The sequence below is a fragment of the Cyclopterus lumpus genome, chromosome 11 (assembly GCF_009769545.1).
Source record: "Cyclopterus lumpus isolate fCycLum1 chromosome 11, fCycLum1.pri, whole genome shotgun sequence".
NCBI lineage: Eukaryota > Metazoa > Chordata > Actinopteri > Perciformes > Cyclopteridae > Cyclopterus > Cyclopterus lumpus.
In genome coordinates, this window is record NC_046976.1 from 865547 (window position 1) to 893531 (window position 27985).

The following is a 27985-nucleotide window of genomic DNA, read 5'->3' on the forward strand; positions in this document are numbered from 1 at the left end:
ACAAAAATGTCCAATCTGACAATATTCTTGCATACATAACTTACCTGAGGGTCTTTTTGTCTGTTTCTCTGTCTGTGTGCCTATCTTAGATCCAGTGATGATCTGCTCTAGAAAGCAACGTTTGTGGCTCCTAACAAGTATTTGACAGTCTGGATGGTCATTTAACCTCTGACCTTGGATGTAATTAAGATCAGACTCCTCATTCCTACTGTAATGGATACTCCCAGCCTGCTGTCCCTCACTGTGGCCTTTCTAGGTTTTCTGAGCCCATGTCTGACCAAACTGACCCCCAGAGTCTCTTTTCCTATGGGTGAGTAAAATGTATCCTGTTGGCACACACTTAAAAGTAGTATTGTTAACAGTGCAGGTTTAGTCAATTAAGTAGACATCACATTTTGTTTTGTCATTTTTAGACTGATGATAGCACCGTGTTGGTGATTAAGGTACAGGTTAGAAGAGGAAAAACAAATCAACAAGTTCAGTTATAAGCCTTATGAGACACAGATATACTGCAGAGCAGTTTTTACACTTATAAAGCGAGGTTTCTCAACTTTGGAATTGATTATCAGGAATAATCTACATCATAACAGATTTAAAGAGCAGAATCAGTAGGATGTAATATTGTGCAAACAAGGTATTGCACCTGGTAAATGTATATATTTTATTTATAATGGTAATATTGTTTGTCTGTGTTATTCATCATTGACTGATAATGATTTTCCAGCGAATATGAACACATCCTACTTCTGTGACATATGCAGGGTTGTTTGACATGTGGACAATTAATTCTGATGCAAATGAGCAGATTGTAGACTATTTTAATTGTCTGTGGTTTTGAATTGAATGAAATAACCTAATCTCAGTATTCACTGCTGTGAAACAACAGGTATACCTGGAAGACATCTCACCCGCTTCAGTAGCCATGATGTCAGCAACACCACCACACTGCTGCTCAGTGAGGATGGAGACATGCTTTATGTAGGAGCCCGGGATACTGTATTAGCACTGGATGTTAGCTACAAGGATTCCATCATACTGAGGAGTAAGGTGGGGGAGCAACCATTGATAACGTAAAGTTATACAATTATTACGTTACTAATCACTTTTCTTAGATTTTGATTTTCCATCCATCCACCCATTATCAGTTGCTTATCCGGGGTCGGGTCACGGTGGCAGCAGACCCGACCCCGGACCCAGGCTTCCCTCTCACCCGCAACATTCGCCAGCTCATTCGGGGGGGTAACGAGGCGTTCCCAGGCCAGCTGTGAGATATAATCCTTCCAGCGTGTTCTTCCCCGGGGTCTCCTCCCAGTTGGACATGCTCTGAAAACCTCTAAGGCTGAGCCCGCCCCCCCACGGAGAAAACTCATCTCCTTACCCTATCTCTAAGGCTGAGCCCGCCCCCCCACGGAGAAAACTCATCTCCTTACCCTATCTCTAAGGCTGAGCCCGGCCCCCCACGGAGGAAACTCATCTCCTTACCCTATCTCTAAGGCTGAGCCCGGCCCCCCCACGGAGAAAACTCATCTCCTTACCCTATCTCTAAGGCTGAGCCCGCCCCCCCACGGAGAAAACTCATCTCCTTACCCTATCTCTAAGGCTGAGCCCGGCCCCCCACGGAGGAAACTCATCTCCTTACCCTATCTCTAAGGCTGAGCCCGCCCCCCCACGGAGGAAACTCATCTCCTTACCCTATCTCTAAGGCTGAGCCCGGCCCCCCACGGAGGAAACTCATCTCCTTACCCTATCTCTAAGGCTGAGCCCCCCCCCCCCCCCCCCCCCACCACCACCACACCACCACCCTGAGCAATAACTATAGCTTTGTAATGGAACATGTAATGTGATGTGACGTTTTTATCGTGGTAAAGATGTAAATCTCAGCTGCTCTTCTTTCAGCTGGACTGGAGCCCTTCAGAGAAAGACATTGAGCAATGTTCCATGAAAGGCAAGAACATGGCAAGTAGTGGATTTGTAATGATACTGGGAACTAATTACCCTCCAAGGATCAACATATATCTTGTTAAGTTCGGGTACCAACCAAACAAGTCAAAGCTGTCGGTAACATACAGCAACCATTTACATTTCCTTTAATCAGCAGAATAAACACAAGGAAGTTGGTGTTTATGTTTGACATGTATGATAACTGTTTACTTTGTATGAAGCATACTTTGACAAGAGATTTACTCAATCCAATCATTGCTCTACTTTTGGTTTTACTGAAACATCTGAATTGATGTCCTTTGTCTCTTTTTTCTAGACTGACTGCCCCAATTTCATTCGTGTACTGCAGTTCTTAAACACCACCCACATCTATGCCTGTGGAACATTTGCCTTCAGTCCACGCTGCACATACATTGTAAGTTTGTTCACGCAGACATTTGATGTGTTTAACATTGTGATAATGCTCTCTGTTTAAGGAGTGCAAAATCCTATTCTCTGTAAAAGCAGTGAGTTGCATTTAACGTGATGTGATTTGATTTTTCAGTACATCTTTATTAAGTAAGATGTCAGCTGGACTTCTTCCTCTTTTCTGTCCAGAATTCAGAGACGTTAACAATGAGTCTCAAGGCTGATGAAGGAAGAGGTCGCTGCCCCTATGACCCCTTCCAACGCAACACTGCTATCATCGTAGGTAGGTGATGCAGTGGTACATCTGCGAGAATAAAATGTTAACTTTTAGAGTTGAAAGGATGATTTAAAAGACGGCATTCTAGACTTAGTTCCTCAAGTAGGCTATTCCAAAGGGTCGTGGCACTTCAAATGCCACTTCCCCCTTGGTTTTCAGCCTTGACCAGGGAATAGGTAACAGTGCCTGTTCAAAGGACCTCAGGCAATAATCTGCTGAGTAATAATTCAAAAGGTCAGCCAGGTAGCTTAATGACATACTGTGCAGGGCCTTAAAAGTCTAGATTAATATTTTAAAATCAACTCTAAAATGGACAAGAAGTAAGTGAAGCTAAAATGGGGGAGAAATGATCATGCGAGTGTGGCAGCAGCGTTTAAGCCAAGGCATGTAAACACAGCATTACAATAATACGGACAAGATGTGATAAAAGCATGAACCAATTATATTTTAAATGAATTTGAAGTTCATTAAATGTAAGAAATGCAAAAGAAATGAGGTGGGTTGCAGCATGAGCTACAAAAACTCATGGATCTGTATAACAATGTAATGCTAGCAATATTTATCAAGTGGAAAAACAAGACTGAGCTAGTTTTTTAACATTGGACTCAAGATTGAGATTGAGATAAATGTTTTGGAGTTGAGCTGAGAATACATTTATGAGACATCAGATCCTTAACTGCAGCTAGGTAATTATGCAGAGAAGATAATTTGGCTAATTCTGATGTATCATCAGTGTGGCAATGAAATGAGATATCATGCTGTTTGATAAAAGCAGGTTCATAAATTTGGTGATGGGATCTGTTAGTGTTGTGTTAATTTATTTAGCATGACGACATCCGTAACAAATATAGCCATTGTTTTGGATCTTTTAAGAGATCTTTTTATTCTTGTAACCTCTGAATGAGTGATGTTTCTTATGCCGAATGTTAGCTCCATTTAATATCCTGGACAAACATTTGTATTCTCAGACGAGAAACAGAGCAGCAGAGCTTTTTCACCAGAGATGAGCTCTTACGTTAAACAGGGAAAAAGTCCAGCGGACTAACTTCCATCTGTATCTTAACATCTGTAGAATGACTGGACATTGTAGTCAAAGGTGCGCTCACCTTTACTCATGCAGTGAAACGCCCCTCACACCGCTGCCGGGCATATTTCTTTCCAACGTTCGGTCACTGTGCAACAAACTGGACACACTTCAGCTACTGGAGAGACTTCATCATTGGCTCCTCCAGCTGGCAGACCTCCAGCTGTTCAGAGCGGATTGTGGATGGAGAAATCTGCTTTTACTCCACCAGTGTCTGGTGTAACGACATGACAGTGATTCTGCCGCACTGTTCTCCTGATCTGAAATCCTTCATCATAAACTGCAAATCCATAACTCCACAAGTGAGTCCACTTCATTCATACTGGACAGTGTTTATTGAATCCGACCGCAGGCCAACGTGCAGGAGGCACAGCGCAGCTCGCCTCAGTGCACGCCACAGCACACGCACGCACGCCACAGCGCACGCACGCACGCCACAGCGCAGCTCGCCTCAGTGCACGCCACAGCGCACCCACGCACGCCACAGCGCACGCACGCACGCCACAGTGCACGCACGCACGCCACAGTGCACGCACGCACGCACGCCACAGCGCACGCACGCACGCACGCACGCACGCACGCACGCCACAGCGCAGCTCGCCTCAGTGCACGCCACAGCGCACGCACGCACGCACGCTTGCACGCACGCACGCCACAGCACACGTTATTATTGTTATATTCACTGCTGCTGTTATTATTATTATATATAATTTTTCTAATATTCTACCATTATTAGTGCTACTACTGCTACTCAAGGCAAGGCAAGTTTATTTGTACAGCACACTTCAACAATAAGGATTCAAAGTGCTTCACATAAAAACATTAAAAGCATCAACACATAATGCAAAAGAAAACTAGATTTAAAAACAATTAAGAACATTCATTAAAACATAAAAAGCTTAACAAAATAGAATAAAAGTTGCAGTGCTGTTGAATAAATAAAATGCAGTAGTGAGATGCAGAAATGAATTAATATCCTTGAATCTTGTTCAATTAACGGCAACAGCAAACAGAAAAGTCTTCAATCTGGATTTAAAGGAGCTGAGGGTCTCTGAGGGTTTCTGAGGGTTTCTGAGGGTCTCTGAGGGTTTCTGAGGGTTTCTGAGGGTTTCTGAGGGTCTCTGAAGGTCTCTGAAGGTCTCTGAGGGTCTCTGAGGGTTTCTGAGGGTTTCTGAGGGTCTCTGAAGGTCTCTGAAGGTCTCTGAGGGTCTCTGAGAGTTTCTGAGGGTTTCTGAGGGTTTCTGAGGGTCTCTGAAGGTCTCTGAAGGTCTCTGAGGGTCTCTGAGAGTTTCTGAGGGTTTCTGAGGGTTTCTGAGGGTCTCTGAGGGTTTCTGAGGGTCTCTGAAGGTCTCTGAAGGTCTCTGAGGGTCTCTGAAGGTCTCTGAGGGTTTCTGAGGGATGTTGTTTAACTGCCTGTTGCTTCGTCTCCTCTCTCCTATTCTCCCTTCCTTGCCTCTTTCGCTTGAATTTCCTGTGGGTGGGAGGGACTAAGATGCGAGGCGAGGGAAGGAATTGAGGATTGCCCGATATGCACGATTATTAATGCAATGCGAGTCATTACATTTAAAAATGATGGACGACATAATAATATGAGCAATGACGGATTCCTCATGTTATCGAGGGAAAATGAAACGTCACTAATCAAAACTAACTTATTTTAGTTTGCCATTTGGAGAATGATGTCGTACAGATGTTCCCAGTTGGGCCACTGACAGCATGACATCAGAGACCACCTGTAATATTAAAGGGGCATGGCTTATCATTGTTGTGGTCATATTCAGTGTTTCTCTTTAGTAGTGTGCTAAGTGGTCTTCTGTTTCTCAGATGGAGAGCTTTATACGGGGACGGTGGCAGACTACAGGGGGAACCGGCCAGTCATCTCCCGCCACCTCGGTGAGGGCCGGCGTGTGGACCTGAAGCTGGATGATACATTAGGATGGCTGGAGGGTGAGTGTGTTTAAACCTATGATAGTCATCGCAGTTGGGAAGATAATTGTATTAACGATTAAACAGATTTGGACTAAAGTGGTTTACAGTTACTGAGCACTTGATGATTGTTTTAAAGAGCATCTGAGTTATATAAACTTCCAAAACTGAGAATAAAAAGAGACAACAAAAACACAACTGGTGAGAGACCTGAATAAACCCAGTTGGCCAAGTTGTTGCACAGCCGAGGGAATTCTCGTTCCCTTTAAAAGTGTCCTTCAGTGTTTCTCAGAGTTACTTAAATGAATTGTATTCTCTTAAATGTTTATTTTCATTGTCTGCCGATCTTTTGCCCAGATTACATTAATAAATGACTCTTATTGGCTTTTTGCTGGCTGGCAGTGCTTTTGTTGAACCTCTAGTGGCATGTTGAGTGTGGTGGTCATCGGCTCTCCAACGTTCTGTGTCTGTGCTGAAACACCATGTACCATAGATACAGTACCTCTACACGCGAGTGCACATCAATTATGTAAGTAACATCAAGAAATGGTTTATGGTGTGTGGTGTTTTGTCGAGACTCGGGGCTCAGCCTTCGCTGTGCAGTGAAGTGGAGGAGAGTTGATGATTTGGAGACGACTTGATACTGATCAGTTAAAAATGCCTCAAGTACATTCCCTATTTACTGTAGGTGTTATGGCAACTTTCAAATGCCCTTGACATTCTCCTATGCATGGACTCAACGTGTCACTGGCACAAACGTGGGGATAAGTGGCAACATATTGTTTTACTTGAATGATTTTACATATTTCCACAAACTCAAAATCTTGGGAATACTTTGCCATCTGTTTGCTATAGATCCAACCTTCATCAGCTCCAGTTTCATTCCTGAGGAGGAGAAAATCTACTTCTTCTTCAGTGAAGTGGGCAGGGAATATGACTTCATCGACAAATGTATTGTTTCTCGTGTCTCTCAGATCTGCATGGTAAGGGTAAAACAATGGGCCTCAGCAAGAACCACTTGCACACACACATTGGTTCTTTGGTGGCACAGATGAGTTACAATTATCTGGTAATTAAAATGTTCTTTTGGGTACTAACTCAATTCAGGAGTGTTATATGACTCACAGGTAGCCTGTTAGCCAAAATACGTGAATACATTCTTTTCTCATGTACTTATATTTTCATTCTCATATGCATTTTCACTCATGCACACATTGTTATGCTCTAACCCTAACCCTTAACTCACACAATCATACATTCAATGCACACATTTACTATTATAAAGACTCTGTCAGGGTTCAACACTAATGGTTTTTTCCACTTGCCCAATCAGGCAAAACAAAAGTTGAAAAAAGTCTGTCAGAGGTATCGTGAAGCTTTGATCCGGTGGGGGGAGGTCAGGGGGTCGGGGTCCTACACACTGCTGTGTCTGAAATACGCTGTTGGTTAAAACAACAGCAGGTTGCAGTGCTGTGTTGTACTTGATGCCTTTTCCCGTTCTTGTGGGTCAGAGTGATGTTGGAGGTCAGCGGACTCTTCAGCGACGCTGGACCACGTTTGCCAAAGCTCAGCTGTTGTGCCAGGCTGACAATGAGCTGCCCTACAATGTGATCCAGGACATAGACACCCTCCCACCAGCAGAGGGAGCCCCTGCAGATGACACACTCTTTTATGGCATCTTCACCTCCCAGTGGTCAGTTACTAAAGGGGCATGATCCATACAGCAGCTAATGTACATTACCTGTGCAGCTCCACTCAGCATCATTGTATAGGTGGTACTTGGTGTGCCTCTGGTAATGTTTTTCTTTACCAGCACTTTACTTGGCTGTGTCTCATATCAGCTGTGACTTGTGAAGTCCTGGGGTCCTTATACCCTTATAACCTATAAACTATGTCTGAAAGAGGACTACGCCACTTCCCACGCAAAGGTTGTGATCTACAAAAAGAAACTTGACGGGAGAACGTGCACACCTGTATGGAATCTCTGATCCATACGAGACAAATGAAATGGCGAGGTAGTGAATTAATGCAGATGGTGAGATAGTGAATTAATGCAGATGGTGAGATAGTGAATTAATGCAGATGGTGAGATAGTGAATTAATGCAGATGGTGAGATAGTGAATTAATGCAGATGGTGAGATAGTGAATTAATGCAGATGGTGTGGTAGTCAATTAATCCAGATGGTGACGTAGTGAATTAATGCAGATGGTGACGTAGTGAATTAATCCAGATGGTGAGGTAGTGAATTAATCCAGATGGTGAGGTAGTGAATTAATCAAGATGGTGACGTAGTGAATTAATGCAGATGGTGACGTAGTGAATTAATGCAGATGGTGACGTAGTGAATTAATGCAGATGGTGAGGTAGTGAATTAATGCAGATGGTGAGGTAGTGAATTAATGCAGATGGTGACGTAGTGAATTAATGCAGATGGTGAGGTAGTGAATTAATGCAGATGGTGACGTAGTGAATTAATGCCAGAACTGTAAGAGGCAGTTAATTTGCATTTATGGATCCTCTTTAGCATTAACAGTCAAACTAGCAGTGCTATGTAAGTTTGTAATAGTGTAGATAACTATAAGCACATTTAAATTCTTAAAGATAAAAAACAACTCAAACCTCAAATCAAATTTCGCTTAATATTTCATAAGCTGTCTGCACCCCAGAGCCCAGAGGAGAGGGCTGGACTGCATCTGTGGAGCAGCTGATGAAATGATCATCATCTGTAGAACAGAGCAATAATAGTTTTCAATAGTCTCCTAACTGTGCATATACCACCATGTATGACTTTAGTTTAATAAGTGTCTGTGATGAAATCACTGCAGTGCACACCAACTTCATGAATGAATTGATTGTTCATTCACAAGGGACAGATAGAGCAGACTGTATCCCGACTGAAACAGGTTTCTGATGGGGTATCATATGGGGTCAGATCAGGCTCACTGGAGTCACCATGGTGACCACTCTCTGCATTCTTCATTCATCTCACCTTGGAAATCATCACCGCCTGCACTTATTGATTGTGTAAATTAGAGAACATTAGTAAATAAATACATAAATTGTGTTCACCTCTCATAGGGTGGTGGATACCACTAATTGTCACGATAATTTTGGAAGCAATCTCTCTGAATCCTGTTAATCAAAAAATACTGCGGTGACACTTGTGATGCGTTATGCTGCATGATGAATACTCTGGCACAGTTAGGACCGCATTAATACAATAATTAGGAGGAAACAAGTGTCCATGGATCCCTTCATCCACAAGCAATTTAATTTTTAGTAAATCCTGGAGGGAGCAATCCACCGGTTTCCAGCAGAGCACTGTGGCCTCAGATTTGGAGGTGCTGACTCCTCTCTTCACCCGAGTCTCCAAGACTAATAAACTGTGCTGCTTAAAGCAATGATTCCCAATTTTAATCATTTGTCATCACATAAAAAATACATGGCCACTTTTACATCAACTACATTTTTTTTACATCAAAAACATTATTCATATGAAAAATGAAGAGTAAACTTTTGATTAATAATTTTGACGAACCTCTTGCCGTTCGCTGGCTCGCGGGCGGGCTTTACACTGCAGATCATACCGTTCACTGTCCATCTATTTATAGTTAGGTAGTAGTGCCATATGGTTCTGGAAGCCAACTCACCGATGAAGCTTCGTTTTGAGCCACACATCATAACAATCCAATAAAAACAGTCTTGTTACGTCGTACCAAGGTCCAGACGATCCAATTCAGTAAAAGATGTTGTTCAAAACACATGATTACATCCATAAATATCCACAAACTGGTGTTGCATCATTTCAAGCCGGCAAATATGACAACATATTTCAGAAGATTTCCTATAAAAAACGTTCTCATGCTCGCACTGATAAAAACGGATATCAGACTGTCCGTTGAACTTTAACCTTTCGAATGACACTGAACTTGTCTTCACAGCCCACATTAGCCAACCAGAGTCAGCGTAGAAAGAGAGGGCCGACCCTCTTCGTCTACTGTGCGTGCACAACAGCCAATGAAAAGACGAAAACAACGATGTTTCGTTTAGGTTGCCAGTTCTGGGATAAAACCCGTAATGTCACTGCGTAATGATAACCTATGGATTTTGGTTCATTGTGCACACAATTTGGTTTCAATTCGGGGAAAAAACACTATAAAATGTTTATGCTTCAGTTCCTTTGTGTCAGCAATAGTGAATATGTATATGATACCTCTGTTTCACCTTTCATTAGGGCCTAAAACGGAGTCTCCAAATGGCCTTTATTGGAAAACGCCTAAACATACCCTTATTAAAACATGTGTAAAATCTTCATTTTCTGTAAAATTATAATCTACTTTTTACTTGGACTAGGTAAGGCTTTATGCTATGCTCCCATTGTGTTTTCCAGACCATAAGTCCCAGCTATAATCATCTGCAGGCATCTATTTCACAAAAATATTCAGGCGGAAATAGAAAATCTTCTACTTATGTGTTATTGCCAACTTATATTACTCGATGTCAGCAGCACTCAAAGTGATTCTGACTGTTGGGGGGAAAAACTTCAGTGTGACATTTCAAAAGAGACCAGAACCTGCATTTACTCCAAATGGTTCTCCTACAGCTTTCAATTTACTTTGGGTACATCTGGATAGGCGTTTTTTGTGAATTTTACAGGAACGCTAAGAGGTTTTAAATATGATGTTATGGCATGTTATGGTGAAGACTTTTCATAGTAAAACAACATGGCACACAAGTTTTCTATGACCACAGCAGTAAGAAATATTGTTCATTGTATATAGAGATGGTGAAACAAGGAAGGAAAAACAATGGTGCCAAATACGAGTAGGAGACATCTTGGATAGTGAAGGGATGATGGTGTGCATGGAGCAAAAAGGAAACCCAAAATGATGACGTCTGAAAAAAACACTGAAAGAATAGTTCAACATGGGAATTATGCCATGATATCCATCATCTTGTGTGTTGTATACACTCTGGGAGAACACACTACAGGAAGATACAGAGGCCCTCATACATACAACATATAACAGACAACATTATATTGAGGACGACGTGCACATTTTGGATAGAGACGACAGAAGCAATGAGGCTACTATATACTGTACGTCAAGATGGAGCAGGTAGTGAATCCACAGGTGAATCCTGTATCTTCTGACAGAGCTGTCATTCTTAGTTATCTACACATGTATTACTCTATTGTTTGCATCATTAGCTCTTAATCATATTGTCTTTTCTTCTCCATTAACTAGGTCTGTCAATTCTGGACGCTCAGCAGTATGTTCATTTCGCCTGAATGACATCAAATCAGTTTTCTCTGGTAACTACAAAGTCCTGAACCGGGACACATTACAGTGGAGCACACGGGTTCAAGACAAGGTTGCAAATCCAGGAGAGGTAAATAGTCACCTCTTCTTGATATGGGAATGGAACTTTAACATGAGCTGGGACTTATTTATCCTGAGAAAATTGTTGTGCAGCAGTTATAGCAATATAAAGTTTAAAAGTGTTGAACAAAAGCAACAATGAATGTGGGCAATGGTAACCTCATGAGATCAAGGTCGCTGCAGTGTTTAGCCCCAGGCACTTCAGCTGCTCTCCACCAACTTCAAGACCAAGGCATGATAGGAAATGCCTGGCTGTCGCCTGATCAAAGCTGATAATAGCCTACAGTCTAACGTTAATATATAACAATCAATCATAAAACAGAGTTGTTAATATTGTATTCCTTTGCTGCCAATTATTCCCCTAATTGTTTACACACCGTAAATCAATGAGACACCCAGGCAGAATTTACTGGCTTCATCTCTAACAATTTGAGTTTACATTCCAATGTATTTGAGGAAATTTCGATTTAATATTAGCCAAAGACCTGAGTTAATTACAACAGTAATACAACTCTGTAAATATTTAGAACAAGCTGTCACTTAGCTCTGTTTGCTCAATGTTTGTGAATCTATTGTAGGCTTAATATTAGTCTGATCCAAGTTGTGTGTACTCAAATTGTCCCAATTCACCTTAAGGTATCATTTTGATCCAATACAATTGTGTTTAAATGGCTGTGTTACTGTCAAACTGCCTTTTTGTGTGGTAGTGTGGACTGCACAACGCGTCTGACAACGCCCTGCGCTTTGTCAAAGAAAACTTCCTTGCCGACGATAGTGTGCGACCAGTTGGAAGAAGTCTGCTCATGGTGTCTGCTGAGCACAAGTACAGCCATGTGGCCGTCCAGAGAGTCCAGGCTGCCAACAACAGAGACTACACGGTCCTGTTTCTGCTTACAGGTAGGCCAGGAAGCATTTCTAAATGGTTATTGTCACTCCGGTTACACAAGTATAACTTGTAGAATGCTTTGCTGTAAAGCTCCATAAAATGTGGAAAAGAAATGGTAAATATATAAAGATATAGAATATATACAATAAATATAATAACAATATAGAAGAAATACAAATATCCAGCTAAGAAAACCACGACAGTATGAAAAGGCTGCATGTTGAACAGTGTTTCAATTGCACGTTGTGTATATATAAGTTTATGTGTGGTATGCAAGTGTGTGCTATTTATTTAGTTGTCTTCTGGCCTGTGGAAAAGCTGTTCCTCAGTACGATATGATATACTTATTTGTCTCTGTAGGGACATTTTTCTTGGACTCAAATGCTGCACACATGTTTTGACACATAGTATATCGTCTTATTATTAAAGCTGCCGGGTCGTAAATAAAGAAACAGAAAAGTACATTATGATTTATTACACATATTGCATATATTAAACAACCAGTCATAAGAAGCAAAACATTGCAAAACCCCTCTCGTCATACCACAAAGCTATTGCACAACCCTTGCGGCCTCAAGCAACATTATTTTAAATTCTTATTGAGGTAGGAATAAATTAGTTTACATTGGGATACTCCATCCCTACTATCAGAGGGCAAGAGCTTATACTCGATGTGGAGAATATAGGTTGGATCAGTCAATACTCTCTGTGCTTGCCTGAGAACTGACTGCTCATACATTGAGAGACTGTTCATTCTTCACCAGAACATTAATGGCAGTCCAGACGAACAAACTTTGATTTGAACTGCACAGAGATTGCCATACCATGCTGACATGCCATATCGAGATGCTCTTCAATACCGCCTGGTAGAATAAGAACTAAATCCTCTGATACATCCCTTACACTCAGAGTCTGCGTACAAAGTATAGTTTTTGCTGTAAAGGAGAACACACGCTTTCAACGCGGGCCTACAAGCTAACTGTGTTAGCCGGGCTGACACATAGACACACAACGCTCACATTCACACCTACAGGCAATTTAACCTAAGTTGCATGTCTTTGGACTCCAGAGAACACAGAGGGAACCGACGCTGACGCAGGAAGAACATGCAAAAGTAGGGCTGTGAAGCCCGGGATTGAACCCAGGTCCCTTTTGTTATATATTATATGAAGTTATACTTACTTAAAGGCGTCATCTATACTCCGCTTTACCTTTTACCTTTTTTGGGGAACTGGAATAATGGTGGGGTTTTTTTCAACGGGTTTACACACCTAATCAAAGCTAATGTTTGATGTTTAATTTTTATAGGATCTCTATGGCATTTACTTGTTTACAACTCAATGCACCAGGAACAAAAACACCATGGTCAAAATCACACTGCTACGCTCTGCTAAAGGACGCATACCGCTCAGTCCCTCGTGCAGCTTTGGGACTCTCTGATCATTGTCTGGTTTATCTTCTCCCGTCCTACAGGCAGAAACTAAAATCTGCAAAGCCTGTGGTGAAGACGGTGAGGAGATGGACCAATGAGGCCAAGCTGGAGCTACAGTCCTGCTTGGCCTCCACTGATTGGAGTGTTTTTGAGGCTGCTGCTATAGACCTGGATGAGCTAACTGACACTGTGACATCATACATTAGTTTTTGTCAGGACATGTGTGTGCCGACTAAAAACTTCTGCACATACAATAACAATAAACCCTGGTTTACTGAAAGACTCAGGTAGCTTCGTCGGTCTAAAGAGTAGGCCTACAGAGGTGGGGACAGGACTCTGTACAACCAGGCCAGAAACACCCTGACGAGGGAGATCAAGGTAGCTAAAAAGAGCTACACTGGAAAATTGGAAAAAGGTTTTTCAGCCAACGAACCCTAGTCAGGCCTGGAAGTACTCACAAACTACAGGAGACCATACCCCCGCTCTGAGGACAATCACCGACTGGCTAACGACCCGAACGTCTTCTACTGCAGGTTTGATAAGCCCACTTCCACCCCCGCACCACCCAACTCCCCCGTCATCAAACAACAACCTACACTCTCTGCCTCCTTCTCACCTCTCCCAAACAACCCCCCTCCGGCACTGAGGATCTGCGAAGAGGATGGAGTCGGTTGTTTCAGACAGAAGATCAGGAAGGCTCCATGCCCAGACGGTGTGTCCCCCTCCTGCCTGAAAGTTTGTGCCAACCAGCTGGCCCCCATCTTCACGCAGATCTTCAACCGATCACTGGAGCTGTGTGAAGTCCCATCATGCTTCAGGCGCTCCATGATCATCCCGGTCCCCAAGAAATCCTCCATCACAGGATTGAATGACTACAAGCCCGTCGCCCTGACGTCTGTGGCCACGAAATCCTTTGAGAGACTGGTGTTGACCCACCTGAAGGACATCACAGGGCTCCCGCTGGACCCCCTGCAGTTTGCCTACCGGGAAAACAGGTCGGTGGATGATGCAGTCACCTCCACTCCCCAGGGACATACACACAGGTCCTGTTTGTGGACTTCAGTTCAGCGTTCAACACCATCATCCCAGAGGTACTTCACCATAAACTCTCCCAGCTCAGTGTACCCGCCTCCACCTGTCAGTGGATCACCAACTTCCTGACAGACAGGACGCAGCAGGTGAGACTGGGAAAAATCACATCCAGCACCCGGTCTATCAGCACTGGCGCCCCCCAGGGATGTGTGCTCTCCCAACTGCTCTTCTCCCTCTACAACAACGACTGCACCTCAGGGGACCCGTCTGTTAAACTCCTTAAGTTTGCAGACGACACAACAGTCATCGGCCTCATCAGGACCGGTGATGAATGCGTATTATTAAATTTTATTCAGTTTATTTTGTATAGCCCAATATCTCAAATTACACATTTGCCTCAGAGGGCTTTACAATCTGTACACATACGACATCCCTGACCTTTGACCTCACATCGGATCAGGAACAACTCCCCAAAAATAACCTTTCACAGGGAAAAAAGGGAAGAAACCTTCAGGAGAGCAACAGAGGAGGATCCCTCTCCCCGGATGGACAGATGAATAGATGTCATGTGTACAGAATGAACAGCATTTGCAAAGTTACTATGACAGTTAATATGACAATGTATGAATGGAACTCCAATCCATGAAACAGAAGGAGGTAGAGAGGAGGGGGGGGCGGGGCGCATCAGCAGGGCCAACGCGGGAGGCCGGTTCACCAACAGACAGGAGGTTGAACAGCTGGTCCTCTGGTGTGGTCAGAACAACCTGGAGCTGAACAAGCCCAACACTGTGGAGATGACAGTGGACTTTAGGAGGAGCCCCCCAACACTTCCTGCGCCAGCTCCGGAAGTACAACCTGCCTCAGGAGCTGCTGATCCTGTTCTACTCCGCCATCATCCAGTCTGTTCTCTGTTCTTCCATCACTGTGTGGTTTGGATCGGCCAACAGACAGGACAGAGACAGACTACAACGGATAGTCAGGTCTGCTGAGAGAACTATTGGTTCCAGCCTGCCCTCCATCCTGGACTTTGTAAGAGTTCAGAGAATCTCGAGCTGCCTGGTGCTTGGAAGAAGAAGCTCCGAAGCCAGAGATATATAATCATTATTTAATCATAACAAACAAGAGTCATCTGTATACATACAGTCCCGGCCCAAACGCGCTCACGTGATTTCGCTTCCACAGTCTACCGACGTAGGCAGCAGGTTGTCTGGCGTCACCACGTAAGAGACCAAATTCACGTCTTACAATTAGTTTTATTCGCAGTCCATTCGCTGAGCTAAGCTCCCATTGGTTAGTGGAGGTATTCATGTAAATACCTTTCAGAGACACAGCATGCTGCTGACCAGAGAATAAGACATGAGGTTCACACCTGAAGGTTAGTTCCATTGGTTAGTGGAGGTATTCATGTAAATACCTTTCAGAGACACAGCATGCTACGCTGACCAGAGAATAAGACATGAGGTTCACACCTGAAGGTTAGTCCCATTGGTTAGTGGAGGTATTCATGTAAATACCTTTCAGAGACACAGCATGCTACGCTGACCAGAGAATAAGACATGAGGTTCACACCTGAAGGTTAGTTCCATTGGTTAGTGGAGGTATTCATGTAAATACCTTTCAGAGACACAGCATGCTACGCTGACCAGAGAATAAGACATGAGGTTCACACCTGAGGGTTAGTTCCATTGGCCACTTCAAAGAATGCCTCCAATCGATAAACTAGCGGGGTCAAAGCTCACACTTCCGGTCAAGGACAGGAAGTTCCTCTTCAGAATAAAACCCTATTATCCTGCCTTCAGAATAAAAGCAACATCTCAGGTTTCAATCGGCATCCCTTTAACTATTGTCTAAACAATAAAACATCCATTCATTCTCATGCATCATACAATGAATCATTACATTTGTCATTAACAAACAGTGATCCTCTCTTATGCTTCATAATACATTCCTCAGAATATTCCTCAAATTAATTATCATATCTTTCTTTATGTATTAATTTAAAACATAACCTCTCTTATCTACATGTGCAAGTGTATATAAAATCCACTACAACTCAACAACTTGTACACCACCAGAGTCAGGAAGCGGGCTGGAAAGATCACTACAGACCCTTCACACCCTGGACACAAGCTGTTCCATCTCCTCCCCTCTGGTAGGCGCTACAGAGCAGCATACGCCCAAACCACCAGACACAGGAACAGCTTCTTCCCTCTGGCCGTCACTCTGAACAATTAATTGCACTATCGCCACCTTTCTGCACTACATCTCCATTTCACTGTTGATATTGTTGTCTTTAATGTATTTTTTATATTTATCCTGTCACTTGTAATTGTAATTTAAATATGTTGTACGATGAGGGCGTATGTGTAACTGAAGTCATATTCCATGTACGTGCACACAAACATGGCCAATAAAGCTGATTCTGATTCTGAATGTTATGGTTACATTACAAATGCTAGTCACCAAAACACATTGGCCCTAAAAGAAGAATGAAATGATCACATTTCCATTTGGTCGATGTTTCTACAGCATGGCAGGGGAGAATACTGTTGAACTTGGATGTTTTCCTGTCCAGTAAAGCATCTTTGACCCTCGATCTTTATTAGATCACAAGTTAATTAATCAATTTTTCTTGGTGTATATGAAGACGTAAAAAAAAAAATGTAAACAAAGACGACAGCACATGGGTGTTCAGCCCGATAAATTACATTTACACAACAACATTAAGGATTAAAGATGGAATATACAGAGGAATGCAAGCATATATATATATATATATATATATATATATATATATATATATATATATATAATTTTTTTTTTAATCAAACATTTTGTTTCGTTATTACAGCTGTTTTGCCTCTTTCTGCCCTTTCATTTGCCATTCTGGTTGAACCATTATACAGCATTTGGTTATCCATGTACAAAACAAAGTCTTCATACAAAGTTATATGTAAAGAGGAATTTATTACAACCTAAAAGTATGAAAGACCATTCAAACATATGGTAACATAGATGTTTGACATGAATGTTTATAGCGACTGGGACCTGACCTAATCAAGCTGTTGTGCCAGGAGATTCTTAACTTTTCAACAGTAGTGTATGTGATATAATCAACTGTGGGTCAGTGGTTAGTTGGTCCGTCTTTCAATCAGGGGGTTGGTGGTTCAATCCCCGCCCTAGTCCATGTGTCCTTGAGCAAGACACTTAACCCTTAATTATTCCCTGTAGCTGTTCTACATTGTATGATTGTAAGTCGCTTTGGATAAAAGCGTCAATGAAATGTAATCTTGATGTTTTATCTTGGAACTCAACACGTTAACATCAAATGCAACAACTGTCAATTCCATGTATGCTGTTCATCGAGAAAGTTTGTCTGTTGTAAAAATGTGACCTGTGTTGTCACTAATTTTGTTTGTTTCAGAGTCTGGTTACCTACACAAATCTGTCCTTCTGCAGAGTGGCGCCCATATCATAGAGGAGGTTCAGGTTTTTGAGCAACCTCAACGTGTCAAGAGCCTGAAGCTCTCCATACCCAAGGTACACATTTCATAATGACATTTTGGACTGGATTGGTATCTTGAAGGTATCTACCTTCAAGATACCAATCAAAAGCATGATGTTGTTAACCCTTGTGTTGTCAGTGTGAGCCCAAATTAAATCTTTTGCCATCAAAATATGTTTTTTTATTATTCAAATGGTCTGAAAATAACAGGGGGTTGTTCGATACTATGCTCTTCATGATTATAATACATTTGAAGTAAATTGATTTAATTATGGGTGATTTATTTAATTGAATGATGTCGGTTGTCCTCTGGGGTCAAAAAGACCCCAAAGCACTAAGTGGTGCAATGGGGCAACTTGTCACACCAAACTGATGTCCAAAACATCTTTGATCTTGGATGTTTGATGTGTGAGGTCAATAAATGGTTGTAACACCAACAGCAAAAACACGTCTTTTACCACAGGTGTTGGGGCATTTCACATTTTAGAGGCTTGTGAGCTCATTTTGAACTATGTTGTGGAAAAGATTGAACAGGAGGACAATGCTGAACATCATCTCTACCTGTGAGACTTCAGACTTCTGGACCACTTGGATCCTGCCTGAGTACCTTCTTTAAAGAGGTTTCTCTGCAAGATTACTATAACTGCTGTATTAGGTCTACTATATTGTTAGTCTGTCTTTTCCTTATCTGAATTGTTTAAGCCGGGACCTTGCTTCACAGTGACTGAATGCACATTAAACTTGCTAGGTATTAAAGTGTCTGTTCTGTATTCCAATTTTACTGAGGACTGAGCTCAACTTTAATTTCTACCTTTGAGGTAAATAGACCTTTGTCCCTAATCAGTTTTGGCAAGAACAGGAGACTCTTGTTAAACTTCAACTTCACTGATTAAAGGGAAGACCTGCTATTGTCCTGAGACAGATAGTTTCTATTGGTGGGCATTCCACTGACGAGTTGCTTCCATTATTTACCCCACTGTCTTTTGAGTTTCATGCAGTGACGGTTACTCATCCGGTTCAACTAACCATTGTTGTTCTCTACCGTCCACCTGGTTCTTTGGGAGATTTCTTGGAAGAACTAGACGTCCTCCTATCAAACTTCTCATAAAACGGCCCCCTTCAAGTCACCTTCTGAACATCCAGGCAGAGAAGTCATCTGACCTGCTACTCTTACGGTCTTCCTTTGCTCTCTCGCTCAGTCCTTCCCCTCCTACTCACAAAGTCAGCAACCACCTCGACTATATTTTCACTAGAAACTGGTCTACATCTAACCTCACTATAACTCCACTTCACGTCTCTGACCACTTCTTTATCTAATACTCTCTCGTTCTCTGGAACTAACAACCCTCCCAAATCAAAAGACTCTGTATGTCACAGGAGCACAAGGTTAGGACCCAAAAGCAGACCACAGGAGACAGAATCAGATAATGGAATTTATTTTGGAATGGCAAGGAATTGTGGAACCCGAGGTCCGACACAGAGTCAAGCAGATCACGACGTGAATCCCATGGCTTGACACCGGAGACAGGCAGAACAAAACAGATGAGGAGAGAGAGTTAGCGAATGCATACGAACAGCGGAGAATCTCACAGAGCGGCAGTGGAGATTACCGGGGCAGAAGATGTAACAGACTGACAACCCAGGCCTGCAGGACCAGGGTTGATTAGCGACACATGGAACGTTGGGTGGACCTTTAAGGATGAGTTTCAGACGTACCGCGGACAGGTTGATAATGGCCTGGATCTCAAATGGGCCGATGAACCGGGATGACAACTTCCGGGAGTTGTGGGCGTACTCCACCCAGGGCAGGTAAGTACTCCGGCTGGAAGGGTTGGACGCTGCCATGCCATGGAGGGAGGCCTTGAGCTCCTGATTTAGTCTCTCCCGTTAGACTGGGGGTGGAACCTGGAGGACAGAATGTAATTGTAGGATGTTTTCAGGTGAGAAGTTAGTAGTTTAAGCATCAAATATATGGTCAGTCTGTTCTGTTACGGGAGCACAAGGTTAGGACCTAATAGCAGACCACCGACAGGGATCCTGACACTGTACCTGTAGCATTCCCTCTCTCTCTCTCCCTCCCTCCCTCCCTCTCTCTCTCACTCTCTGGAGCTGACAACCCTCTCACATCAACAGACTGTACCTGTAACATTCGCTCCTTCTCTCCCTCCTCTCTCGCCTCTTCTGTGCTATCAGCCCTCCCTTCAACTGACTCTCTCTCTCTCGTTAAAGATGAACTGATCTCTTTTGATTTGTCTGCCAACTTGGATGGCTTAGTAGAACTGACTTCCTGAGTGGACAGACGCATCCAGGCAAGGTGACGGGAGCAACGCAGGGGGGAGACAGATCACCGCGTTTTCACCCGGTGTCGAGCTTCTCCAACAGGATTGCATCCTGTCACCTGATCTGCCTGAAACAGGCTGCTGCACCTCAGCAGTCAGCTTACCCCAGCTCTGCGTTGGACCTGTCAGGAGTAACTACACCAGTGGTCGCCAACCGTTCTCGGAGACGTTCCCTGTCGCTCTCCAAAATAAAATAAAAATAAATTGTTCCTCATTCTCGAACATTTTCTGAAGTGTCTTCTGAAATATTTTCTTACGGACTTCAGAAGATCAACGTCAGAAAAGATCTCTGATCGCCTGATTCACGAACGCCTGAAAATGTGTTCTTCCACAGCGGAAGTGTTCTCAGCTGCAGTAGTAGTGGTGCTACATGTGGGGCGCAGGGGGACATGAGAAATTCCTTTATTGAGAACTTCACATATTAAAAAAATTACAAAGCACACGGACATAAAACCAAGTCATTAATAAATACATGTTGAAATGCCTGTACCTTTGTGTACATGTTTACGTTACGGCGTTAACAGGTTAACAGGCCAAGATTCTTGGCGACTCGCCAGGTCCTACCTCCGTGAGATTGGCTTTTATGCTGTTGCCCTTCAAAACAAAAGCTCAACATTGAGCATGAATTGAGATTGGCTTTTCTGCTGTTGCCCTTCAAAACAAAAGCTCAACATTGAGCATGAATTGAGATCGGCTTTTCTGCTGTTGCCCTTCAAAACAAAAGTTCAACATTGAGCATGAATTGAGAATGGGCGTATCAAGCCTCGAACCCCGTTTAAAAAAGAGTTGTAGTGGAAAGCAGTTCATTGCAGCCACTAATGCTGATGAAACATGATGGCTCACATATATCTGTACTAATTTTGTTTTGCACAGGTTGCAGGATATTGTTGTTTTTAGATTAAATGTAAAACTCAGTAAAACTCTTTATTGCCAAATATTTGAACTTGTTTAGTTTAGTTTTTCACAGGTTGCACTTTATTGTTATATCTTGAAAAGATATTCAGTGCGAAACAGGTTAATTGCAGCCACAATAAGCTATTTTTTGCAATTTTATTTATTCTATTATTTGAAAAAGCAAAAGATTTCAATAAAATTATTTTTGTTGGGGCGGTGGGACATTAACATTTTTCTTCCTCCGAAGTGGGGCGTGACAGAAAAAGTTTGAGAACCACTGTTATATGTGCAACCGCTGTCTGTGCCCAATCGGCCCTGGTCTCACATCTCCCTGGACTTTGTTACCGGTCTCCCACTGTCCAACAAACACGCCACCATCCTAACTGTGGTAGATCGGTTTAGCAAGATGGCCCACTTCGTGCCCTTGCCCAAGCTCCCCTCGTCCAAGGATACTGCTGAGCTGGTTCTGCTGCACGTCTTCTGGTTTCACTGTCTCCCCACGGACGTAGTCTCTGACCGGGGTCCTCAGTTTACGTCAGTATTCTGGATGGAGTTCTGCACACTCATCGGGGCCACAGCGAGCCTGTCATCTAATGGCCAGACTGAGCGCAAGAACCAGGAGATGGAGACGGCTCTACGGTGTTTGGTCTCCGAGACTCCAGCATCCTGGTGGAGTATGCCCACAACACCCTGACCAGCTCTGCCACTGGAATGTCCCCGTTCCAGTGTGCCTACGGGGTTCAACCTCCATTGTTTTCGGCCCTGGAGAAGGAGGTTTCCTGCCCCTCCGTCCAGGCTTTCGTCCGCCGCTGCCACCGTACCTGGGCCAAGGCTAGAGTTGCACTCCTCAGCTCGGCCAACCGTTACTGCGCAGCAGCCAACCAGCGCCGCTCCAAAGCCCCCATCTACCATGTTGGCCAGAAGGTGTGGCTATCGACCAGGGACCTCCCCTTACGAGTAGAGGCGAAGAAGTTGGCACCCAGGTTCATCAGACCATTCGAGGTCCTGAGGGTCATCAATCCTGCAGTCCCTCACTACTTAGGTCCCCTCACTTGCACTTGTCCTCTGCCAGATTGTCTTGTGTTTTTCCGACCAAGCTCTCCAGCGTTCTGTAGTGTGTTTCCCTATTTCTGCCTGTTCTGTTCCTGCCGGTACTCCAGTAAAGGACTATTATTTATTACCTCTGTCTCGTGAGTCGTGCTTGGGATCCCTGGTTATCGCCTTGTGACAAGCACAGTCGAGTTGGCATGTTTGGTAACTTGCAGAAAGCTAAATGATCAACTGCAGGAGCAACTTGTTATAAATAGGTTGTTAACTAATAATAAATAATAGCAAAAACTACAGTCCTTGATATGTGTGGCAGATAATAAGATTGATGTCCAGGTGGTCCAAAATATCATGGGCGGACGTAAAGGTGATTAAAACCAAAGACCTCACAATGAGTAAAATGAATCAATTATCAACCTCTTTTATGATAAAATACAACTAAATTCTACTTAGTGATTCACATCTTATTTTATCCAAATAAAACTAACTAAAATGCAATAAATAAATCAGTCAAAATTGCTAAATCCAGCTCAATTGGATTATCTTTTCTACGTAGAAGTGATTTATTTACTAATTTGTCGTCTGAATTTAAAATATCATTCCCTCTCTAATACCTTTGCTGTAAAATCTATATTTGTTCACATTTATTGCAAAAAAATATGTTAAACTGCAAAGAATTTGCAGTGGTTTTTGCTGAGGAGGATCATGTAAAATCATCTTAGGATACTGTTCTAACTGTTTTGATCCCATTCTATCCCAATGCAGGGTATGATATATCTTGGCACATCCGAGGGTGTGGTCAGTATTCCAACAGCCAACTGCTCTTTCTACTGGACCTGTCCCCAGTGTGTTCTGGCCCGAGACCCTTTCTGTGGTTGGGACCCTGCCAGCAGGGCCTGTGTGGAGGCCTCCAACAACCATGCCAATCTGTGAGTACCACAAAATGTTACCATTATCATATACACAATTACTCATTCTGTTTGCAGTTAGGGTGTTATGATGATATAATACTAGTTAAAACAAAAAAGCATCATTAGGCTACAAAATAAAACACAATAAAGGTCAATGTACAGACTACTGAAACAACACCACACCACAGAGCCCTTATGTTCAAACCAACCATTGATTCCCTTTCTATTGGCCACACTTTGCAGCTTGTGCATACTATTGATTAGAACTCGAGCAGTAGGACCGATTGGTTTTTCTAAGGATTATTATTATTATGACCCGAGCACCGACTAGCGGAGCCTTGCACTCCATGCAAGAAATAACTTCTAACTTGCGTGCACAGTGACGGGTGGTCGCGGACATGCCTGGTCATGTCAACCGGCATCCCTCCACTACCCCTGACATCTCTATTCTTGGGCGTACTTCTCAGATCACCCTCAATTTAGGTCATTAAAATAGTAAGACCTTCACAATGCCGAAAACCCAAGCTCTTGGGTTTTTGTGGAATGCTGTTGTGATGATGCATTACTGCATAACTTTTTTCTTTAATTTTTCAATGGTTGCAATTTATTGTTATTACATATCATTTAGCTGACGCTTTTATCCAAAGCAACTAACAATCATACACCGTAGACACAGCTACGGGAGCAATTCCTTGTTCGAGGAACCATCGACTAGGGCAGTGATGGGATTGAACCGCCAATCCTCTGATTGAAAGACCCACAGTCGCCCCTTTAAGATGTATAATCTTAAAAATATATTCAGTGCAAAACTGGTTAATTGCAGCCACAATAAACAATTTCTTACCAAATATTAGTTATTTTTTGCACAGATATAACTTTGTTTTCATTGTCATTACAAAGTGATTGCATTTTTATTTATTTTTTGGCTGGAGCAATCTCGTTTACTTAAAAGTGATTGCAATTGTTTCCTATGAAGTTGGGCGTGACAGAAAAAGTTTGAGAACCATTGCATTAGAGTAACAAAACATATGACATAGTGCCGAGCAATAGAAAAAAATGTTCATTCTCCTGTTCACCATACCCAATTAGGATAATGTGATTTAAGGGTATGTGTGTGCTTTACCACTTTGTGTTACACCCAGACCTTCTGTGTACTTCACTGTTTTCTGTTGTGTTGTCTGTCACTTACCTTGTCTCTCGTTTCAGAATCCTCCCTCCTCGTGTGTCGTCCTCATGTGTGATTGCAGACCCCGCCCTCATTGTTTCCACCTGTGTCTCGTTTCCCTGTATATTTAGTCTGTGTCAACGGGACTTTGTCATGACACCACATTAATGTGGGCCATTAGGCATATACTCTCGATAATGTGATTATTGTGATGATATTGGGAAAAAACTGCCATTGAGATATATTTAATTCAATACAGTTTATTTTGGATAGCCCAAAATCAGAAAATTACAAATTTTACCCAGAGGGCTTTACAATCTGTACACATACGACATCCCTGTGCCAGGACCTCACATCGAATCAGGAAAAACTCAAAAACAGAAAAAACCCTTTCACTGGGAAAAAAGGGAAGAAACCTTCAGGAGAGCAACAGAGGAGGATCCCTCTCCCCGGATGGACAGATGCAATAGATGTCATGTGTACGGATGAACAGTGTTACAGAGTTACATTAACACATTACATGAATATGACAGCAATTATGAATAATTATTGGGCTAATGTATAGCCCAATATCACAAATTACGAATTATCCTCAGAGGGCTTTACGATCTGTACACATACGACATCCCTGTCCCAGGACCTCACATAGGATCAGGAAAAACTCCCCAAGAAATAGAAAAAACCCTTTCACAGGGAAAAAAGGGAAGAAACCTTCAGGATGTAGGATGAGTAGTAGGCATGGACCACAATCCAGACTTCCACAATCCATGAAACACAAGGAGGAAGAGAGGAGGGGGGCGTTGGCAGGAGGCAGGAGTTTGGCCCACCAGGCAGGATGCATCGTGAAAGAGGTGGGACCAATGAGGCCAGGCACTTGAGGCAGGAGACACAAAGAAGGAGGCCAGGCCAGGGACTGGATGCAGGAAGCAGGGGCAAGGATGCAGGGGGGGCAGGACCGGCTTCAAAGAAGTAGAGTTAGTAATGTGCAATGATGAGACGTACATTCACCATAAGGAGAGAGGAGTGACTGTGTGTCAGTGATTAGCAGGTCCGTCTTTCAATCAGGGGGTTGGTGGTTCAATCCCCGCCCTAGTCGATGTGTCCTTGAGCAAGACGCTTAACCCTGACTTGTTCCCTGTAGCTGTCTCTACAGTGTATGAATATAACTTGATTGTAAGTCGCTTTGGATAAAAGCGTCAGTGAAATGTAATGTAAAGAAAGGAGCTCAGTGTACCCTAAAACATCCCCCAGCAGCCTATAAGCCTATAGCAGCATATCAAGGGGCTGGACCAGGACAAACCTGATTCAGCCCTAACAATAAGCACTATCAAACAGGAAAGTCTTAAGTCTATTCTTGAATGAGGTGACTGTGTCTGCCTCCCGGACTGAAAGTGGAAGCTGGTTCCATAAAAGAGGAGCTTGATAACTGAAGGCTCTGGATCCCATCTTACTTTTTAGGACTCTAGGAACCACAAGTAGTCTCGGATTTAGTGAGCGCAGCTCTCTAGTGGGGCAATATGGTACTACAAGCTCCTTAAGATATGATGGCTGCCATTCAATATGACAGTTGACCTAGCCTATGCTGACTGTAGTTCTCCCTCCTCAGAGGCCAGGACATAGACAGAGGAAATGTTGAAGAGGCATGCAACACCATTTCCTTCACAAACAGAGCCAGATTTGGACCAAACAAACTGCCTGCAGGTAAGTTTCAACTATATCAGTTACTGGTTACATACTTCTTCAAAGAAATATTGACAATTACTGTAATAAAGCTAGACTTTTCTTCATAGAAACATGTATTGTCCAATATGCCACTAATGCTTATTATTAACCAGTTTTCCTGCATATTTTGTGTATATCAAGTTTGGTTCAGAATCCCTTGATTTTTTTATTTTATTTTCAAAAGAAATGGCGAAGATGAGCACTGTGCGGAACATTTTAAAGTGTAAAATAAACTTGTCAATGAACAAACTGACACAGAGACGCTGTTTGGAAATTACCTGAAATCGATCATTGACATTTTTGTTCTGAAATGTGCACTTATACGATGTATGCAATAAGCCTACATTGGCCAATTTATCACTTGGGCTCCAGTTACTGTATTGTTAAAATCCCAGAAAAAAAAACAACTGCAGCTGCAACTTTCTCTCAGGATGGAGAAATGGAAAGAGCGGCAGCAAATCTCTGTACCGCTAATGCAACAGTCGCAACGGGCTAACTTCCATGGAAACCAATTTGTGGCAAACTGGGGACTGACATGAGAGCGTCTGCTTCTAGTTTGTCTGTATGTGTAGTCCCATGGAGCTAGTTGTCCTTTTTATAAGTATGTAACAAAGAAAGTATGATCGTCCCTAACAGATGGCCATGCTAGTTTTGGACGGAGCAACACACTTGGCCCCACTGATGTGCGTTGATACGATAACAACTAAAAGTAATTCACATTTTCTTATGACCTATAGTGAAATGACCATGGCAAAAAAAGTTCAATGTCCATTCTACTCCTATTCTATTTCTATGCCAGTTCCTGCCAGCCTGCACATATATCACCCAACCCTGATTATCTTGATCAGGATTGTCTTTGGTGTTGAAACAGTCTTATACAAACAAATGTCTAGATTCATCATTTAAAATCTGAGGCACAGATAGTTACAGATTACAAATCACTCTGCATTTATTTTTCCATTGTGTAACTTGACATTTGTTTATACATACAGTACATATGAGACACATTAAAGAGTTAAAATTAGCACATTCCACATACCTGACTAGGCACACTTGGGCATTGGGTATGGAACGTTTCCTGACTAATATTTACCTTTAGACATTCAGGCATTTCTTTACTTGTGATTGCTGTCTACAGCTTATTTTATATTTGATGATGCTGGGTTGAGGGGTATGAAGGGTTTTGGTGAAGAACATCTGTATGTCAGCCTCATGTCCTGCAGGAAAGCTGGTGCCAGTGTCTCTGAATGAAGTGGTACGGCTGCAGTGTCCCGCAGCGTCACAACTCTCCCAGCAGCTGTGGGAGCGTCCAAACAGCCGGCTGTCTTCAGACTTGTACCTATACCTGGAGGATGGGAGTCTGAGCTTTGTGGCATCCCCCGCCACAGTGGGTCACTACATCTGCCTGTCTACTGAGAACGGCTACCAACAAACTATGGCCATCTTTCATGTCAAACAGAAGAGCAGCCCCATGACTCAAACTCCAACTAGCTACACCTGGCCTGAGCCACACCATATACCCAACACAAAGAGTGTGGCCAGGCCTGGGCCAAGACTGCATACCTCTGTGGGGACTTGGCCTCAAATAACAGAAACAAGACAAGGAGAGACTGAGGCAGCACTTTCCAGCAGGGACACTCAAGTCACCACCAGACAGCAGGGCAGAAACGTTGCCCTGCAGACCAACGAATCTGGGAAGAAAGAGGCTGAGTTCCAGGATGGGGAGCCCCTGCTGTCAGCCCGAGGATCCTGCTACCTTAAGGAGCTGGTGGTTGTGTCAGTTTTGCTGGTGCTCTGCCTCAGTCTGCTAATCACCATGCTTCTGTATGTCATCAGACAGCGCTGTTGTAGCCGAACGCAGATAGTAACTCCAACCAGAGAATCTGAGAGAAGGACCCCTACGGAGCAGGAGGCTCTCAAGGGTAACAGGTTTCTGAACAAATGCAACGGACAGACCAGTGGGCTAGTTTGTAATGGGGCACTCACAGGCTCTAATGGGCATTTGTCTAACACCCCCATCTGAACAGTCT

General features: G+C 43.1%; 1 protein-coding gene across 1 annotated transcript; it reads left to right on the plus strand.

Annotated features, from left to right (window-relative positions):
• Positions 1–213: 213 nt before the first annotated feature.
• sema4ab (sema domain, immunoglobulin domain (Ig), transmembrane domain (TM) and short cytoplasmic domain, (semaphorin) 4Ab) lies at positions 214–27978 on the plus strand. The gene is made up of 14 exons (XM_034545456.1): positions 214–310; positions 887–1047; positions 1897–1956; positions 2258–2356; positions 2539–2632; positions 5535–5657; positions 6492–6619; positions 7148–7329; positions 10888–11032; positions 11730–11919; positions 17797–17912; positions 22923–23086; positions 25840–25934; positions 27164–27978. Exons 1-14 carry the CDS (start codon positions 214–216, stop codon positions 27976–27978), a joined length of 2469 nt encoding a protein of 822 aa, XP_034401347.1.
• Positions 27979–27985: the final 7 nt, after the last annotated feature.